At 40.0% G+C, this 21001-nt stretch overlaps 2 protein-coding genes across 2 annotated transcripts; one reads left to right on the top strand and one right to left on the bottom strand.

Annotated features, from left to right (window-relative positions):
* Positions 1-2821: 2821 nt before the first annotated feature.
* Positions 2822-6552, bottom strand: LOC103440453 (uncharacterized). The gene is made up of 5 exons (XM_008379142.4): positions 5240-6552; positions 5062-5125; positions 4361-4687; positions 3284-3624; positions 2822-3165 (listed from the first exon to the last, which is right to left on the bottom strand). Exons 1-5 carry the CDS (start codon positions 5393-5395, stop codon positions 2947-2949), a joined length of 1107 nt encoding a protein of 368 aa, XP_008377364.3. The 5' UTR covers positions 5396-6552; the 3' UTR covers positions 2822-2946.
* Positions 6553-10435: 3883 nt separating this feature from the next.
* On the top strand, positions 10436-12550 carry LOC103440454 (allene oxide synthase 1, chloroplastic-like). Its single transcript, XM_008379143.4, has one exon. It carries the CDS (start codon positions 10761-10763, stop codon positions 12354-12356), a length of 1596 nt encoding a protein of 531 aa, XP_008377365.2. The 5' UTR covers positions 10436-10760; the 3' UTR covers positions 12357-12550.
* Positions 12551-21001: the final 8451 nt, after the last annotated feature.

A 21001-nucleotide genomic window follows, 5' to 3' on the forward strand; every position in this document is an offset into this window, starting at 1 on the left:
CTAATTCTCCGTTCTTTTGCAAGATAGATCCTAGGTAACGAAAACGGTCGCTCTTTGGTATTTCTTGATCTCCGATCCTCACCCCTAACTCGTTTTGGCCTCCATCTGCACTGAACTTGCACTCCATATATTCTGTCTTTGATCGGCTTAGGCGAAGACCTTTAGATTCCAACACTTCTCTCCAAAGGTTAAGCTTTGCATTTACCCCTTCCTGAGTTTCATCTATCAACACTATATCGTCTGCGAAAAGCATACACCAAGGAATATCATCTTGAATATGTCCTGTTAACTCATCCATTACCAACGCAAAAAGGTAAGGACTTAAGGATGAGCCTTGATGTAATCCTACAGTTATGGGAAAGCTTTCGGTTTGTCCTTCATGAGTTCTTACGGCAGTCTTTGCTCCTTCATACATATCCTTTATAGCTTGGATATATACTACTCGTACTCCTTTCTTCTCTAAGATCCTCCAAAGAATGTCTCTTGGGACCCTATCATACGCTTTTTCCAAATCTATAAAGACCATGTGTAAATCCTTTTTCCCATCTCTATATCTTTCCATCAATCTTCGTAAGAGATAGATTGCCTCCATGGTTGAGCGCCCTGGCATGAACCCGAATTGGTTGTCCGAAACCCGTGTCTCTTGCCTCAATCTATGCTCAATGACTCTCTCCCAGAGCTTCATTGTATGACTCATTAACTTAATACCCCTATAGTTCATGCAATTTTGTACGTCGCCCTTATTCTTGTAGATAGGCACCAAAGTGCTCGTTCGCCACTCATTTGGCATCTTCTTCGTTTTCAAAATCCTATTGAAAAGGTCAGTGAGCCATGTTATACCTGTCTCTCCCAAAACTTTCCACACTTCGATTGGTATATCGTCTGGGCCTATTGCTTTTCTATGCTTCATCTTCTTCAAAGCTACAACCACTTCTTCCTTCCGGATTCGACGATAAAAAGAGTAGTTTCTACACTCTTCTGAGTTACTCAACTCCCCTAAAGAAGCACTCCTTTCATGTCCTTCATTGAAAAGATTATGAAAATAACCTCTCCATCTGTCTTTAACCGCGTTCTCTGTAGCAAGAACCTTTCCATCCTCATCCTTGATGCACCTCACTTGGTTTAGGTCCCTTGTCTTCTTTTCCCTTGCTCTAGCTAGTTTATAGATATCCAACTCTCCTTCTTTGGTATCTAGTCGTTTATACATATCGTCGTAAGCCGCTAACTTAGCTTCTCTGACCGCTTTCTTCGCCTCTTGCTTCGCTTTTCTATACCTTTCACCATTTTCATCGGTCCTCTCCTTGTATAAGGCTTTACAACATTCCTTCTTAGCCTTCACCTTTGTTTGTACCTCCTCATTCCACCACCAAGATTCCTTTTGGTGTGGGGCAAAGCCCTTGGACTCTCCTAATACCTCTTTTGCTACTTTTCGGATACAACTAGCCATGGAATCCCACATTTGGCTAGCTTCCCCCTCTCTATCCCACACACATTGGGTGATTACCTTCTCTTTGAAAATGGCTTGTTTTTCTTCTTTTAGATTCCACCATCTAGTCCTTGGGCACTTCCAAGTCTTGTTCTTTTGTCTCCCTCTTTTGATATGTACATCCATCACCAACAAGCGATGTTGATTAGCCACGCTCTCTTCTGGTATAACTTTGCAATCCTTACAAGTTATACGATCCCCTTTCCTCATTAGAAGAAAATCTATTTGTGTTTTTTACGACCCACTCTTGTAGGTGATCACATGTTCTTCTCTCTTCTTAAAGAAGGTGTTGGCTAAGAAGAGATCATATGCCATTGCAAAATCCAAGATAGCTTCCCCATCCTCGTTTCTCTCCCCAAAACCATGGCCACCATGAAAACCTCCATAGTTGCCTGTCTCCCTGCCCACGTGTCCATTTAGATCTCCTCCTATAAATAACTTCTCCGTCTGAGCAATTCCTTGCACCAAGTCTCCAAGGTCTTCCCAAAATTTCTCCTTCGAACTCGTATCCAACCCTACTTGAGGTGCGTACGCACTAATCACATTGATAAGTTCTTGTCCTATTACAATCTTGATTGCCATGATTCTATCTCCTACCCTCTTGACATCTACAACATCTTGTGTCAAGGTCTTGTCCACGATGATGCCAACACCGTTTCTCGTTCTATTTGTGCCCGAATACCAAAGTTTAAACCCTGAGTTTTCTAGATCCTTTGCCTTACTACCAACCCACTTAGTTTCTTGTAGGCACATAATATTTATCCTTCTCCTCACCATAACTTCCACTACTTCCATAGATTTTCCCGTTAAGGTTCCTATATTCCACGTTCCTAAACGCATTTTGCTCTCTTGAACTCTACCCTTCTGTCTTAGCTTCTTCACCCTCCCCCGTCTAATAGGATCAAAGTACCTTCTTTTGTGTGTCCCGTGTAAAGTTGATAGGAGCATATGCTCCCAAACAACTTTGAGTGGAGTCGTTCGAAAAGAAGTTTCTACGGCCCCCTTGCTCATTTAACACTGCATCCGGGTGCCGATGGAGATACAGCGACCCTTGCTCACTTATCACTGTGCTCGGGCCACACAGCGCGCCACTTACGGGTGACGCCCTAGCTTTAGCGCGATTTTGTTCTGGATTCATTTTCATAAGGATTCGACGTGATCATGGAGTGCCGGCTGTCGACTACCTGACGCCCTCCCCCTCCTCCTTTATCCGGGCTTGGGACCGGCAATGTAAAATTACATAGGCGGAGTTGAACCTCATCTTCTTTATATTGGCAAAATTTGAAACATACAAGTAAAATTCGACAAATCTGGTAGAGAAAACACCCGCAACCGTGATTGTCCAAGACTAAAATCTAATTAAACCGGAATCAAGTACAAGGACGATCAAATTTATGTTTACACACAACTTAAACGAGCAAAGAACCCAGAATCAGAATATACAGCGTCGGATAAAAACATCAGTATTTCTCTGCAACGGGTCTGGAAGGAAACAGCCTCAAAAGAAATGTCGTCAGTGACCAGAGGCACACCAGGCTGACAACTCGGAAGGTTACCATCATAGCAAATAGTGCACCGCTTTTTTCTAGCAGTTCAGGGGATGTAGGAAGACCGTTCATGGCAAACATCAAATTCTGGATAAAGGAAGTAGCTTTTGTCAACTGATATAGTCGATAAACCTGCACATAGATGCCAAAATATCAGCTTAGGAAACAGAAGAATTCCAATAGATGCCAAAAGCTTTGGATTCAACTCCAAAACATACATCATTAATTGATCTCAATAAACTATATCTACCTCGAAAATAATGGGAACTAGAGGCCAGCAAGATGACTGACGTTTTTCAAGAACCATCTCAAATGCAAGTTGAGCAACACAGCCAACTAGAAAGGGAATCACAGAAATCAAGGCCGGAAAGCCAAGCAGTGGCCAGGTTACATAAACAGCAAACAGAGGAGCCATGACTTTGAATCCCGTGGTGAGGAAAGCAGATGTCAAGTATCCTCTTAGGCCGGTAATGAGACCCCATCTCTTTGGACTGAACTGCAGATAGGGCCTTTGCACTCTATCGGTTACAAGCAGGAATATTGCAAGACCCACATAAAATACAGCCTCGTACGATAATGAAGTCACAATTTCTGCATAGCAAGAAAAATAAATATTAGTTTATTTTCTCTTCTGAGTAAAGCATAGACATATCATAGCAGCCGCTTTATGCTATGCAAATAAAACCACAGGGACGTGGATATCAAAGTCAAGATTGAAGTGTTAGGTATACAGAAGATTCATACAAGTAGAAACTTCACCAAACAATTCAACTTATCCACTGAAATCGAACTCCAAAAAGCTTTCATTCCCATAAACATCAATAGATACAAAATCAGGAGAGAAAGGCTCTTTGCTATAAATTGGACGAATATACTTATCAAAATATCTATCGGATCACTGCAAATCAATTCATTGATAAAATAGGATCTATCTTTCGGTAAGATGTTTCCAGGCTGCATTAAGATTTAAAACTTGTCGTCACAAAAAGGCAATCAATCAGGATCAAGAAAAAAAAAAGGAAATAGTGAATCAAGATCTAGATGGATCCCTATCTTTATCTCTACCCATGGAGATACCGGATAGAAATCTATCTATGAATCGATCTAGACTATCCTCTATGGCACCGACAAAAAATTGTGATTTATCTTCTGAAACAAAAATCACGTTGTATGGTGCAGGCACATATAAAACCAAATTATTCCTACCAACTTATATCATTTGCTAACGGCTGTCATACATTTCAGAATCAAGCACTTGTTAACCACTATCACACGAGTAAAAGTCCAAACCTAATCAAATTAAACAAAAACTTGGTCCAGTGAATACCTACGATAGTCTCGTCCTTCAAGAAGGCCTCAACTGCATTACCAATGAAGAACTGTGGAAGAATCAACGATGAAATCAAAGCAACAGGGGCGATAAACCAAATAAACGAGCCCTTCTCTTCATCAAAAGGGGCCGAAATCAATTTCCCTTCCTCTGCCAACTGGTGTGTCAAACCGTAGAACGAAATTGAACCCGATTTACCCCGAAAAGGCTCCACCCCATCAATTTTTTTAACAGGAACATTAGAACTATCCCCACCTGAGAATTCCAACTTCGCATCCCGACTAGAATTTGAAACACATTGAATAGCTCCTCTGTTCAAATATGCTGAAACAATTCTTCCAGTTAAAACACAAAAGCAAGACTATATACTTTTTTTTGTTTGGTTACAAGCAAGACTAAGGGCCCATTTGGGGCTGCTTCCATAGAAAGTACTTCCACTTTGAAGCACTTTTACTAAGTGTTTACTAAAATCACTTCTCCATTAAACACTTCTATGACTCAAAAGCACTTTTAAGTTTATCTACCATACGTAATCAAAAGTACTTTTGGTCGTCACAGAGCACGTTATCCTTCCCAGAAGAAAATCCCAAACAGGCCCTACTTTAAACATAAATGAAACTCCTGTTTGGCCGCTGAGAAAAATGAAAGAAAACATTCCGAGCCAAATAAATTGAGATTAAGGCGAAGAGTGAGCGTACATTTGGCAGAAATTCCGCTACGGTGGAGCTTTTCATCCCTCCGCCCGGCGTGGCCTGCGAAAACCTGAGGAATTTAACAGCACAAAAATCGGTGATTAAATTAAAAACATGGCAATGTTGACAAAATTGAAACAGAAATTTTCATTTGGAAGTAATTATGAATCAGAAATTTGCTTACGATCTGAGCAGGGAGTATGCGGTGGTTGGAGAAACCGAAATTTGAAGTGGGAATCCCGCGACAGACTGATTGCACCTCCATTTTTCGGGATTTAGGGTTTAAGCAGTTTCCCTGGTTTGTATTTTGTTTTTGTATTAATCGGCTTAAACCCTCCATGTCGAACGGTCGAAGAGGTGAGATGGGCTTTTAGCCCAATTATATTAACAAATTTTAAGGTAGGCTCAATAGGTTGGGTTTGATGAAAGCTTGGCCCAATAATAATCACACTACTCGGCCTACGACCTACAGACCCATAATTTATTTGAAGGGTTTTCAACCACCAAGTATGACACTGTAGCGGTAACTCAAGTCATCACACATTTTATGTGAAAACGGGTGGTATGGCCTTACCGGTGTAAGGAAGTTTCTCTGTAATATACACAAATACTAGATTCCATTCGACGTAAAGCGATACATAGCTACCATTAATTATGTGCTGCTTGTAGAAAGTACTTCAAGTGATTTTGGAATCCAAAAATATTTTTTCCTAAAAGCGTTTTCAACAATTTTATAAGCACTTCTAAACGAGCCCATAATTAATTATGTATCATCTATCACCTAGCTAACTAATTAAGAATCACCACAAGAAACTTAGACCAACAAAATGCAACAAGTCTTGTACCAAAAATTGAAAACCTAAATTGCATTTGATAGTCTGTAATTATTGTTATCTTTTTATTGTCCACCAACGTAATTGGCCAAATGAACCTTCAAGTCACAAGGAAACTCTTGTCGACCTCTCCATTTCACCTACCGATAGATTAGGGAATAAATATATACATAATTTCAGCATTATCTGATTTCATATTTTGAAATCGCTCTTAAATGAGGCAAATTAAATTTGTCGGAGGTTGTTGATACAACGCGGATGAATGGGAGAAATTTTCCAAACTGACCGGTCTCAAGCGGGTGACACAAAAAATTATCATTTTCTCCACTTGTATTATGATATGTGGAATATCACTTGACTACTCAATACTTGAAAAAAATCTCTCCATAAATGAAGATTTTTTTTTTTTTTGGTCAAGGGTTTTCTTTATTTATAACACAATAGATTACATAAGAAAATGTCCAAATACAATAAAAACACAAACAAAAGATGGACACCTCCATAGTAGACTTGGCATTTTGGACCCGACCCGTTAATATTAGTATTTGGGTGGATGCTTAACGGGTCGAGTCGCTAACGGGTGAACCCATTAACAACCCGTTAAATAACGGGTCACTTTGGGTCAACTCGTTAGACCCGTTAACATCCGTTAGTTGAGGATGTTTTAGTAATTTCAATAAAGTCTTAACAACAAAATATAAACTCTATGCAAAATAATAATAATAATAATAATTGTTAACGAGTCACCCGTTAACTTAATGGGTCTGGTTCAACCCGACCCAAACCCAATAAACCTGACTCGTTTACAGGTCTACTCCATAGTAACCCAACAACCCAAAACATAGTTTTGAGCCCTAAACTGAAAACTCTATGCAAAATAATAATAATAATAATAATTGTTAACGGGTGAAACAGATGACCCGTTAACTTAACGGGTCGAATTCAGATGACCCGTTAACTTAATGGGTTTGGTTCAACCCGACCTAAACCCAATAAACTCAACCCGTTTACATGTCCACTCCATAGTAACCCAACAACCCAAAACATAGTTTTGAGCCCTAACCTGAAAAAACAACAAAGCAAACCCTAACAGCTTCCTACATCCGCTGACAACCCGCTTGCTGAACGAACATCCCATGTACCTATCTGAAATCAAAATAACCAGAGCCCCAAATCTAGATGAAAAATGAGCCACAACAGGACCCCAAACTCCTCCATAGAGCACCATAGCAGTAGCCACCACAAATCGAAGGAAGCCATCTGGAAAAAATCCACTAGCAACAGTGCCAACAAAGGCAAACCAAAGGAAGGAGGTGGTGTGACCACCCGAGCCAAAACTCTGCTCACCTTCTGGGAAAAGCACAATAAATCATGTTGAAAAAAAGTGGGAGCCGATCCGGATAGTGAAGTCGAAGAAGGATGGAGCTGATCCGGATTGGAGAACGTGGGCGGAAAGAGGGGGAAAGGGTGGAGAGAAATAATGGGAAAAGGTGGAAGGAAGACCAAAGGAAACAGAGGGGAAAAGTGGAAGGAAGGAAGAAATGAGAAAAGTTGGAAAAGTGACTGAAATCAAAGAAAGCAGATGCACAGGGGGTTAAGTGGCAAACAGGCCACTAGGTAGAGGAAAACAGAAGATGAAGGAAATGGGAAAAAAAAAAAAAGAAGAAGAAAGGAGAAGAGAAGGACTGCCCCGACCTTGGCCATAGCTAGGGTAAGCGGCTACGAGAAAAACGAAGCGGAGGACACTCACACATCGGTGAGAAAAGCTCTCATAATGAGAGAAAATTTCTCACAAGGAGAGAACTTAAATTTAGTGTTTGTTGGGACTTTGTTTCCATAAATGAAGATAGTTGTTGAATCATGTGTTTTAATTCCGTGGCTCTTAAATATCCTTGATTGAATAACATTCATATCATTGATCAATTAATTAATGAGGGTTTTAATTTAAATATCTTTGATTGAATAACATGCATATCATTAATTGTTTAATTAATGATGATTTTAATTTCATAGCTTGTGTTACATATCTACATATATTAAACACGATCGTCATACCGTTACATAATCTATTATGAATCTACATATTATACATCATTTGAATGAATGATCGTAGTTATGTTTTACGACGACCCTAGTGTAGGAGGACATGGTATAGTTACATTTGACTTGTCCAAATTCCAAAAGTAAAATGAAGATCGTCGATGACCAAAGAAAGTGAAAGAGAATCCAATCACTTGGGAGGCAAAGCTCACATTTTCCCCGACTGGCCAAACTAGCGCAAGTGAATAAAAGGGTCGCTGTACAGTTGCTAAATGGACGGCGGTCACGTGACATGCGCGTGCAATATTGGCCGGCAGTGAGAAACCATACCTCAGGTATCGCGTCCTCGGAAGTAAAAATGAGCATTCACTTTGACTTTCAAACACACAATTTGATGGCCATGACTTTCAAACACACAATTGGATGGCCATGACTTTCAACTCCGTCCTCGGTTTGTGGTTGACAAAAGTAGAGTTGTTAGACCCACGCGCAATATTCACATATGAGGACCGAGGAGCGGGCGCGTAAAAACACGCGCCACTTCGAGGGGGTTACCCTTGTTCAGATAGGAAGCATAAGAAAAACGACAACTCAACTTTAACGTTGAGTGAATGTTGACGGATCGTAGTCCATGCAATGCTTTTTCTATTTGGCATGCTCCATGCAAAGTTTTCTTTCCTATTAGTTAACGTTTGGTAACAAAATAACTCTTCAAATGAGAAAACAAATTAGTAACAAGAACCATGATTTAGACCAAATACAATTCAACATAAAAGAAAAATATGCACAAACCTTAATTGGATGAATCGGTAGTTTACGTAAACTAGACTGATAAACGATAAACGATTTATTATTGACTTCATGTTCTTCTAGTTTTACTTTTGATTAAGCATTTATAACTTAATTTGTTTTCAAGGGAAAATATTTGGCATTTTCTTGTCGAAGTACACACTCTTACATTCATGTAATGCATAGATTCATAATTTTAAACGTGTGCATAAACTGTTTTTCTTGTGTTTTTGACGAGTTATTTTTTGCCTGTGCCATGTGATTTGCATAGATGAGAAATTGTTTCTTTTCCCTTGATGAGTGGATGCACTACATAAACAAACAAGTAAAGAAACTTGTTAATCCCAATTATATGCATTACTCGTTGTTGACCCTAAAAACAACCAAGCCTACGAGGCGCGCAGGCCGAGTAATTAATAAGCTAACTACGTCCTTCGGTGATTGCGGGACGTGCCAACTCGTCGGCTGAGCTCGGCCGAGGAGTAAATTTGTTGATGTTGCGTTGGGTCGCGCTACTGACTTCTGCGTCTTGCGATTGCGGCCGAGAAAGGAACACGTCTCGGCCTCTTGGGCTCTCGAACCTGAAGACAAGGTTACTATTCTTACGAAGTTCAATATCAAATTCGGCTTTCCATGTGCCGAATGTAATAACTGTAACACCTCACTTCACCGAGAAGACTGATGAAATGACCTCGACCAACAAGGATTTAGAAACCCTTCTCGACCGAGACTTGGATAGGTAATCAATCGTTCTCGCCGCAGTGCTGTTGATGCCAACGGAAGATACTGCGAGACCGACTGACTCTACGGTGACAGAGCTATCTATGCCGACTTAAGATATCACCGGTTGCTTTCACAGTGCTGTTAATGCCAACAGAAGATGTGTCAGCGAAAAAGGAAAAAAGAAAAATCACAAGTTGTGAGAATTTGCGCAGGGCAATTTTGTATTGATTTGCAGGCTTTCCTGGTGCACAGCTTCCCCTATTTATAGCACTGGTCCTTAAGTCTGAGTTAGAATCCTATTCGGACTAGGTTTTCCTCTCCGGATCAACGTCACCTCGACTAGTCCTATCTTTACTAGGACTATGAATCTAGTCCTTAACTGAGCCGGATTTGTCTTCTGGATTATTGATCCCGTCGAGACTCCTCATTGTACTAGGACTCGGCTGGCGTTCTGACCTAACCGCCCTAGGCTGGGAAGCCCACTAGCCGATCGGCCTCCCGGGCCGAGAGTGATCCTACCCTCGGCCCAAATTAATATTTTGGGCCCAAACACTCGTACATCAAATTTGTTACGTGAAGAGTGTTGCAGACACATTACATCTTCAACTAAGGTTGGCACAGACAAGATGAATGTGTTTCAACCACAAACATTCCAAGGGAGCATTTTTGCTCACCACCATTTAGAATAGTGTATGCTTCCCACCCTATTTATCACTGTTAGATGAATTTGAATTTCGAGATTCGTGTAATAGATAAATACAAATCTCAAAATTCAAACTCATCTAACGGTGATAAATATGACAGTAAGCATACACCACACTAAATAATGATGAGCAAAAATGCACTCAACTTTCCAATCCAAAGAACTGCTTCAATATTTTGTGACACTTGGTATTCTTCTATTTTTCAATGGGTTCCTATTTCGCACCACTCGAAAAAAATTTAGTTGTGACGGAAATACAGATGATATATCATATGTTTTTATGCAAGTGGTGAAAAATTTTAATTTTTAAGTTATTAATCTTTTAACACACATAACCCACAATTTATATAAGAACACGTGATATACCACATCGTGTAAAGAAAACATTAAAAAAATCTCTCGCGCCACTCAAACCAAAGCAACATATACAATTAATGCACGCATTCCACGACCCACCTTAATAATCTACACTGACTTTTGGGCTCCAATAACCCACCGTCTTCCCACCCAACTTCCCCACTATAAATAAAGCTGCCAGTACTGTGCCACCCAAACACCCACCATCTTCTACCCACCAACTGTCTCATCTTTTTAACCGACAGTCAAAGCCGCCTCCAATGGCTTCGACTTCTTTGGTATTCCCTTCTCTGCAACTACAGTTTCCAACCCAATCATCAAGAAAATCACCGCTATTCAACTCCTCCTCCAAGCGCCGCCATGTGCGTCCCATCTCCGCCTCTGTTTCCGAGAAATCCCCCTCCTCCTCTTCTGTTTCAGCAAACCCGCCCGAGTCCGACAGGACAAAATCCCTCCCCTTCAAGAAAATCCCCGGAGACTACGGCTTCCCCATCGTCGGCCCCATCAGCGACCGCCTCGACTACTTCTACAACCAGGGTAGGGACGAGTTCTTCAAGTCCCGCATCCAGAAATACCAGTCAACGGTGTTCCGAGTAAACATGCCACCGGGCCCCACTATCACCTACAAATCCAAGGTCGTCGCCCTCCTCGACGGCAAGAGCTTCCCGGTGCTCTTCGACGTCTCGAAAGTCGAAAAAAAGGACCTCTTTACCGGAACTTACATGCCCTCCGTGGAGCTCACCGGCGGCTACCGCATCCTTTCCTACCTCGACCCATCGGAGCCCAAGCACGACAAGCTGAAGCGGATCCTTTTCTACCTCCTGAAGTCGAGTCGCGACTCGGTGATACCCGAGTTTCACTCGTCCTACACGGAGCTTTTTGAAACTCTCGAGGCCAGTCTCGCTGACAAAGGTAAAGCCAACTTCGTCGCGGCCAACGATCAGGCTGCGTTTAACTTCTTGACCCGGTCGCTGTACGGGGCCAACCCTGCCGACACTCCACTTGGGGTCGACGGACCCAAGCTTGTATCCAAGTGGGTCCTGTTTAACTTGGGCCCACTTCTGATCCTCGGCCTCCCGAAGTTCATCGAAGAACCCATTATCCATTCTTTCCGGCTCCCGCCATTTTTGATCAAGAAGGATTACCAGCGCCTCTACGATTTCTTCTACCAGTCTTCCGGTCACGTGCTCGACGAGGCCGAGCGACTGGGTGTCTCACGTGACGAGGCGTGCCACAATCTGTTATTCGCCACGTGCTTCAATTCGTTCGGCGGGATGAAGTTCCAATTCCCTAATATGATCAAGTGGATTGGGCGCGCCGGTGTCGGGCTCCACACTCGATTGGCCGAGGAGATCCGAACCGCCGTCCGATCCAACGACGGAAAAATTACGATGGGCGCAATGGAGCAAATGCCATTGATGAAATCTGTGGTCTACGAAACGTTCAGGATTGAGCCACCGGTGGCGTCGCAGTTCGGAAGGGCGAAGACGGATCTCGTGATCGAGAGCCACGACGCGGCGTTTAAGGTTAAAGAAGGGGAGTTGCTGTTCGGATTCCAACCGTTCGCAACCAAAGATCCAAGGATTTTCGAGCGAGCCGATGAGTTTGTCCCGGATCGGTTTGTCGGCGATGACGGGGAGAAGCTGTTGAAGCACGTGCTGTGGTCGAACGGGCCTGAGACGGAGAGTCCGACGGTCGGGAACAAACAGTGTGCTGGAAAGGACTTTAGCGTGTTGGCTTCGAGGCTTTTGGTGGTGGAGTTTTTTCTCCGGTATGATTCGTTTGAGATTGAGGTGGCGCCGTCGCCGTTGGGTGCTGCCATTACTGTGACGTCACTGAAAAGAGCTAGCTTTTGAGTTTTTTGTTTTTAATTTTTTTGGGATTTGTAGATTTTGTTTCTTTTGTTTATTAGTGGATAAGTGGGATATTGGACCGGCTTTATATGTGACTTTTCTGTATAGTGATGATCCGAATAACATGTGAAAATTGGAATATTATGTTTTGTAAGGTGGATTGCAGAAATATAATTAAATGTGGGAAATTATAATTATTCTTCTTCCTAATATATTTTCATTGACACGCAAGAAATAATCAGGTTTTGAGTGAGGTGCTTGTGTGCAAATATATTTACAACGATATTAAGAATTACGAACGATAACAAGAAGTCGACGATCTTAATATTCTACTATTTCGCCTAAAAAAAATCGTATTATTGATCCAGACGATTGAAACGCTTAGAGGTAGGGGTGGGTTCGGTTCCCACCGGTTCGGTTTTTTCCTAAAACCGAAACTGAACCGAAATTTCGGTTCGGTTCGGTTCGGTTCACATTTTTTCGGTTTTTTTTCGGTTCGGTTTTTTTTTCGGTTCGGTTATTTCGGTTCGGTTTCGGTTTTTTTCGGTTTTTTTTTTTTTTTTTTCTGTCTCCAAAAAATAAAAAATTTGAAAATATAAAAGCTCACATTCTTCATCCACAGTCCAACTTCGGGAAATAACATATTTACAACAACAAAATCATGATGAGAATGAGAATCCAAGTCTTCCAAATTCCAAATTCCAATTTCCAAAGTCCAAACTTAAATAAACATGAAAGTTTAAGTCTTTAAAAAGTCCAAATTTAAAATAAACATCACACAAGTCAAATAAACCTTCAAAGTTTCATCACTTCATGTCTTGCACAAATAAAATCTTCCAAGTCCTCAAGTTCAACGCTTAGGCGGCCTAGGAGGCAACATAGCACCTTTATTTGAGCTTCCACTTGTCATTTCTACATACAAATAAAAAAAGAAACAACATGATGTAAAGCAAGCATGCAACTTAGCATCTAATTAAAATAGTCTAACAAAACCAAATGCAATAAGTAAATTTACCTTTCTCAACTTCTTCACAAAACTCAATCTCCTCAATGGTTGGCTCATGATGTAATGCTACATGAATTGACCTAAGCCAATTTTGTGTACATATCAAAGCTTCCACCATTTTTGGACTCAAAGAGCTACGGTATGGATCAATTATTCTTCCACTTGTGCTAAAGGAGGATTCCGAAGCAATAGTTGATACCGGAATAGCTAAAATCTCTTTTGCAACTCGTGCCAAAATAGGATACTTCGAAAGCCCATTCACCCTCCACCAATTCAAGATATCAAAGTTTGCCTCTTCTTCCCCTTCCATATGATCCAAAAGATACCTATCCAAATCATTGTGCACAATACGAGCTCTTTTTGCTTTTCTCATTTCACTTTTCTCTTTCAACTTCCTTTCAATCTCTGTCATGCTTTTCTCATTCCCACTTGTAGTTGCCGATTGAGAACTACCACCACTACTTGCACTTTGTTGTGTATCAAAAGATGACTCTTCTTGAATCTTGTAAAGATCAAACAACAAATTTTTCACCGCATTGGTTGCAATTTCAACTTTTTCCTCGTCCTCCTCGTCCTCGCCATATAGTATCTCATAATAATCAACCACCTTCTCCAATTTATGGCGAGGATCAAGCACAAGTGCAACAAAAACATATTGATTCATATCCTCAATTGAACCCCAATATTTGTCATATTTTTCTTGCATCAACATAGATATCATAGACAAGAATTCATTATCTTTGTTTTCAAGGATGAGACTTTTGATCTTAAACAAATCACCAAAAGTAGTATGAATTGTTGGAGTATTAGAACAACACACTTTTAAAGTGACTTCATAGAAAGGTCTCAAAAAGGATGCAAATATTCCCGCCTCACTCCAATCATGAGTTGAAGGTGGCCCCTCCCTTATATTATCATGATTTTCTTTAGTAAAGTAAGGAAGGTAATGACCATCATCTACTTTCAACCTATCAAAAGCCATCTTGAACTTCAAAGCCGATTCCAACATTAAAAATGTGGAATTCCACCTAGTAGGGACATCTAAAATCACAAGCCCTTTGCCTTCTATTCTCACTTTCTCAACACACCTTTTAAAGCTCTCCAACCTTTGAGGGGAAGATCTTACATACCTAACCGCATTACGAATGCTTTGTATGGCGGTATTCAACATTTTAATCCCATCATTCACCACCAAATTAAGGATATGAGCAACACACCTCATGTGCAAATATTTTCCATCATGCAAAAGTGCATTAGGAATCCCCCACCCACTTATTCGGTGCACCAAATCCCTTAAGCCATAATCATTTGCCGAAGCATTATCAACCGTAATAGTTAACACCTTCTCTATGCCCCACTCCACCAAACACTCCTCCAATAGTTGAGCAATGGATTCTCCCTTATGATTTGGAATGACACAAAAGTTCAAAATCTTTTTATGTAACATCCAATCATCATCAATAAAATGAGCGGTGAGAACCATGTAATTTATTTGTTGTATAGAAGTCCATGTATCCGTTGTTAGACACACCCTAAATGTCTTCAACTGACTTTTCAATTTCTCCTTTTCGGAGTAAAACAAGCCAAGTACATCTTTAGCTATTGTCTTACGACTAGGTACTCTCCACAAAGGACATGCATGCATGCAAAAATGACGAAACCCATCTCCCTCGACGAAAGAAAAAGGTAACTCGTCTATAATTATCATCTCAACACAAGCCTTAGTAACTTCCACTTGAGAAAAACCAATAGCTTCCAACTTATCTTTTGTGCCGGCAAAGGTTAAGATCTTTTGCCTATTTGCCGCAAATATTTCCTTATTAGGACCATAGCTTCTACATCTAGCTAAGTGATTTCTTAAACTAGTTGTGCCATTTTTATCCGTGTCGGCCATATATGATTTCTTGCAATACATGCACACCCCTTTAACTCTACCATCCTCGATTACCCTATCAAAATGCTCCCAAATTGTAGATCTTGAATGACTTTTTAGTGAATCCAATTTATCCAAAGGAGTGTCTTCTTTACTTACTTGATCACTCGAGCATGAGCCACCTTGTTTTGGAGTTGCATTGGATAAATTTGTGGATCCACCATGAGTAAGAGGAGTATGTTGAGTTGCCACCATGGGGAGTTGAGGTGGAGTTGATTCACCAACAATGTCCTTCAAAAATAAGAGAAACAATCTTTACAATTAATTATTAAATAAATTGAGACATAAAAACCATAGAAAGTATAAAGATGACAACTTACTTGTGATGGAGTAGAAGTAGATGAGTTTATTTTTTCACGGGAGCTATTTGATGATCTCATTGAGTTTGAGCTTGAGCTCCAGGGCGAGGCCTTTGATGCACTTGACTTCATCTAATTAAGATACAAAACAAAAAGATAAGACTTTTACATCCCAATACCTACTAAATTAAAAGCAAAGTTGTTCAATTGTCAAACACCAAAACCTAGAGATTTCGAATTAAAAGCAAAGTTTAACAATTTATAAAACTCGTGTTTATTTAAGTCCTCAATTGATGCTTTCATGACCTTTACCACCTGACCTTTAATTGTTAAAGAATGATACTGCATGTGTCTCTTCCCTAATCCTATAATTTCATATTTGAGCAATCAAAAAAATCTACTTATCGAAGCTTAAGTTTTAAATGTGCCAATAACAGACTAAATTGACTTATGAGGGCTCAAAATTTGTATTGGCCGGATCTATATGCGACAAGATAATAACAACAAAAGATAAGATCAAAACTAAACCCAAATTCCAACTACATTCAACTGGAACTCCTATTGCACCAACAGAAACCAACATGCCAGCCAAAATAAAATCCATTATATATAAAAGAAAACAAAAAACTTAAGTCCACAAGTTTCCCACAAGTCTAATGCTTAAAGCACTCTGTGTACATCTTGCTTCCCTATACCGCATATTGGCAGGAGCCTTCACTTAGTTGTGATTGTGAGCAATCTCATCTTGGAGTTAAAATAGAATTATTTTCATAAGCCAGTAATGCCGCTCTGCTTCCTTAAAGGCTTAAGGCTATACCAGGGAACATGCTATGATCATTTCAGTTTTCATTAAACATAGGATAACCGTGTGAAGTTCTTTTGAAAAAGGATAACCGTCAAAAGAATATAATACCGTTCACCTTAGATCACTTATTTTTGTTCTTTCTATGGTTACTGAATATGCAGTCTCTTGGTGTTATGTTACTGCTTTTGATTTTAAAAGCACATGTTTCCCACAAGTCTAATGCTAATAGTACGTTGGGTATTCCTTTCTGTAGTTATATAAAATTGCATGGAAGAAACAAAAACCAGGAATTAGCACATCCAAAAAGAAGGAACAAATAAAATAGGAAAAATCAAGATTAACCAAGAGACCCAAAAATCTAATTTGAAATCTGGCAAGATCTGTAGACAGTGCACAGCAGATGAAAATTGGAAGTTTGAGCAAGTCTAGGAACCCTAAAACTACAGGCTAATCACACAGTAATTTACAAGATCAACCCCAAACCCCCAATCCATCTACGCCTACCTCTACCTGGCCTAGTACTGTAAACCCAAATTGGTAAATGTAGCAATCAAAATGCAAAGTTAACAAATTCAATTGCTATGAAAACTCAAAGCCGAAAGCAACAAATTTCGAAATGAAGGTAGAGAGAACATACCAAGCTGGACTTGAATTTCTCCACAAACTCACTGTTCTTAAATCCACCGAGAAATTCCCGGTTTTCGAACTCTTTCAATCTCGTCTTCAACAACCCTAATTTTAAACAAATTGAATGAAGACATGAATTGGGGGAAACATATGGGTCATGGGTTTCAATCGCAGTTTTCAAACAAGAAATAAGAGAGAATTTTTGAAGCACCTGAGTCACTTCCAGTGCTAACTCGCCCAGTGCCGATTGCTGATGGGAGAAATAATAGAGAATCCTCAGTCACTTCCAGTGCTCTGACCTGTTTAAGACTCGGGTTTAGAGGTTTGGTTTGAATCTACAGCAGAAAATTAAACGTGAGAGTGTAGTCGAGAGTACTAACCTTTTGAGAGACAGAATTTGAGAGACAGAGTTTTGAGAGTCAGACTCGGGCTTTAGAGGTTTGGCTTTGGGTGAATTCTCAGTCACCGCCGCAGCGCCGCTGGGAATGAGAGCAGAGAGATAGAGTTTGAGATAGAGTTTGAGAGGAGGGAAGGAGGGAGGGGCTGCGCGAATTGGGAGTGCGAAAACAGGCGAGACCGAGATAGGAGGACTGGACCTAGGTTTAGGTTACACTCGGTAAAACGGTGGCGTATTAGAATTAGGATTATTAATTAATAAAATAGCATAAAACGACGTCGTTTTGAAGACTTCGGTTCGGTTTTCGGTTCGGTTCGGTTTCCGAACCTCAGAAACCGAAACCGAACCAGACAGCTTCGGTTCGGTTCGGTTCAACAGCTTCGGTTCGGTTTTTTTTTCGGTTCGGTTTTTTTCGGTCTCGGTTCGGTTTTCGGTCCGGTTTTTTTCGGTTTTCGGTTTTTCCAACCCACCCCTACTTAGAGGTGGATATATATGAGATGACACCCACAAGAATTTACAAATTTTTTTGGTGAAGTTGGAGTTGTGGGTGTGGGTGTGGGTGTGGATGTGACTAGTTAATGTATGTTTGTCTGAAAAGGCTGAATTACAAAGGTAAAAGCATAGTCAGATTGCAATTGAAACTGATTTGCACATAGACTATCACCACATGTCTCATAAAGAAGGGAAATAATTCATCACACTATTTGCTAGATTGCTGTATATAATTTTCTATCATATACCAAACAACATTAAGATACCTTTTTTTTTTCGTCTTATAAGATACTTTATACTTTTTATAAATAAGTAAATAGCGCACATGGTAAAAGTGTAGATTTTTTTTTAAGGACAAACCGGTGGTATCATCACAGTAGTATATCTTTTTTGATGTTAAGAAGATACACAATCACAAAGGCATTTTAGTCTTTCCTAGCTACCAACGTGTGAGTAATATAATATTGTAGACTACATGGTTTATCTGTCTCATTTTTAGAAAATATTAAAAAAATTACACAAGTTACAGTTTGAATGAAATTACAACATCACGTGACGGTGTTTCGATTTAATGAAAACTTTCTAGTAAAATGCTCATTCTTGAGTATTTTGCATCTTGTATTTGAGAAAATTGCAGAACGATAGTTGCTTTACTGTTTTAAATTAAGTTTAGTGAAAGCTCCGCCAAAGAAGAAAATGGAGTGTTAACAATCTTCTCTTACCTTCTCATTTTTACATTCTAACTTTTATGCATGCCTAGGGGTGCAACTTGAGTTAGGCCAACCTGAACCTGCTCATGTCCAACCCGACTTTAAACCCAAACAAGTAAGTTTTTTTTTAGTTATAACTCGCCTGAACCCAACCCAATTTCAATCCGTACATTGATTGGATTGAGTTGGGTTGATCTTTTGCCTATCCATCCCCAAACCAACTTGACTAACCAAACTCAATCTAACCAGATTGTAACCCATATCAATTAATGCTCATACTACACTGTGGGAGCCAAAAATTACTCCTCCACTAAACAAGCCACTAGCATGCTAAACATGAGGAGTGAGGCTAAAATAAAGGAGCATAATCAGAAACTTCATGGAATGTGGAATGTGGAACATGGAGAAATAGAAGGAAAGTGGGACTTGGAGCCCAAGACTTGAATGCCTATAAAAGGCTAATAATCCCACCAAAAAAAGGGAGAGAAAAGGGAGGTAGGAGATCGTTCTATATTTTATAAGCATTCTAAACAAATACTGAATTCGGCGTTGGAGTGTTTTCTTCCAGGTCCCCCCACTCTCATTGTTGACAAGCGAATATGGTGTCCAAGGCTTCTCAACGTGTTCAAAATTACTTATTGGTGGAGAATTGGAGTACCCGAAATTTTCCGCTCCAACAGTTAGCGCCGTCTGTGGGAATTCGTACAAAATAGCCGTATCGAGAAGTCATGGTTTCCACCCAAGCCACAATGGGGGCACGGGCCAAAAACCCCAAACAGGGAAGCTTTCTATTCACTCTCTATTATTTCACTAAAGCTTTCAATCACTGGTTGGAAAACATTTATACAAAGCGAGGAGCAAATATTTCCAGTTATGCAGTGGGGGCACGAATTCATACCAAATATAGAGAAGAGCTTATTTCCTTTATCTCTTTTACGATTTATTTCCTCTGTCTCTTTTACGATTTTGCATAAAATACAAATTCTATCAGTACATATTTTCGTCATAACAAGTTAAAGAGATTGTGCTTACAAATCCTCTATCGCTTTATAATTTGACAAAGAAAAATCTTTCAGCACGTTTAAATTCTACATGAAGAATATTCTTATTTGAGTTCATAATAGAATGTGTGTAATCCATATTACGTTTTGGATGGAACTTCTAAACTGTTTCTGTTTCATGAATTGGCCAGGAAAGAAATTATTTGTCAGTCATTATTGAATTAGCTTCCTTGGAGCTTGTCGAAGGATTGAACATCTAGCTTATGTTGACTCGACTATCTTTCCATACTTGGATACAATACGATCTAAACTTTTTCAAGTGCTTTTATTCAGAAGTGAGTTCCATGATTAGTGAATCATGCAGAGTATGCACACCGAAAGTTGGGCTTAGAGACCCCTACTCTCGATCTATATTATTGGCGATGAGACCTTGCATTCAAATGGGATAGATTTACACTGGTCAAACTATACTGGGAGGAGGGGTTGAAGTTGCAGACCTTAGACCATTCTGAATTGTCTCGTTATTCTACTATAGAGAACCAAACATAGGAAGAAACACCATTGAAGAAAGAGAACATTGAGTAACATGTGAAGACATAAGACAAGGTTGGACAAGAGGAAATTTCAACCCACATGAAATTATCGTCATTACGTGGTGGCTAGTTTCAGTGTGCATCCTTTGGCTGCATACCAAAAGTTTGAATGGTGGGATAAGCCACGATTTAAAATGTTAGATTTATCAAGGTAACGTTTGCTCATGATCCATATTTGGCAAAATTGACTAGGTGATGTTAGACTGCGAGTATTGTTAGTATAGAGGCTATAGACTCAGTAATGCTAAATATGAAGGTGTAGTGTATGTCAATTAATTCAAGATTGATGCTTAATTGGAATTGGAGTGGCCCAGCTGTGCTTTTCCTTGTGGGATTCAAAGCTCTTATGTGAATACACATGGAAGATAAGCCCTCATGCCTCATTTGAACCCCATCACATTTGATAGTTGAATTGCTCTTATATGGACGAGTATGCATGATTCTCATGAAGGGACAAAACTTTTGCTTGACCAAGTTGAGTCTACAAAAAAAAAAAAAAAAAGTTGAGACCAGTCGCATGGTCAAGACATGGGCTACGGAGAAGATCGAAAAGCCACTTATATGGCTTAAGTGAAGATTGTCACGTGTGCATCTCAACAAAGCTTCAATATTATTGCTGGAGGAGACAAAAATTGATATCTTCAATTTAGCTAACATATTATACACCAGTTTGTGGTCTCCACAACATGAATTTCTCTAGTGAATTTATTATTCTTTATATGGCTATGACAGTGAGAAAAGTACAGAATTGGTAACTCGTGCAAAGCCAGATATGAATTGTGGAG

The sequence above is a fragment of the Malus domestica genome, chromosome 15 (assembly GCF_042453785.1).
Source record: "Malus domestica chromosome 15, GDT2T_hap1".
NCBI lineage: Eukaryota > Viridiplantae > Streptophyta > Magnoliopsida > Rosales > Rosaceae > Malus > Malus domestica.

What these genes read in the sequence shown, in the direction of transcription:
- LOC103440453 (XM_008379142.4), bottom strand. Translation starts at nt 5,395, where the DNA reads ATGGAGGGTTTAAGCCGATTAATACAAAAACAAAATACAAACCAGGGA. An exon ending in TAGCGGAATTTCTGCCAAAT is followed by an intron (nt 4,688 to 5,061) that starts GTACGCTCACTC and finishes GAATTGTTTCAG; the next exon opens with CATATTTGAACAGAGGAGCT. An exon ending in TAGTTCCCATTATTTTCGAG is followed by an intron (nt 3,166 to 3,283) that starts GTAGATATAGTT and finishes ATCTATGTGCAG; the next exon opens with GTTTATCGACTATATCAGTT.
- LOC103440454 (XM_008379143.4), top strand. Translation starts at nt 10,761, where the DNA reads ATGGCTTCGACTTCTTTGGTATTCCCTTCTCTGCAACTACAGTTTCCA.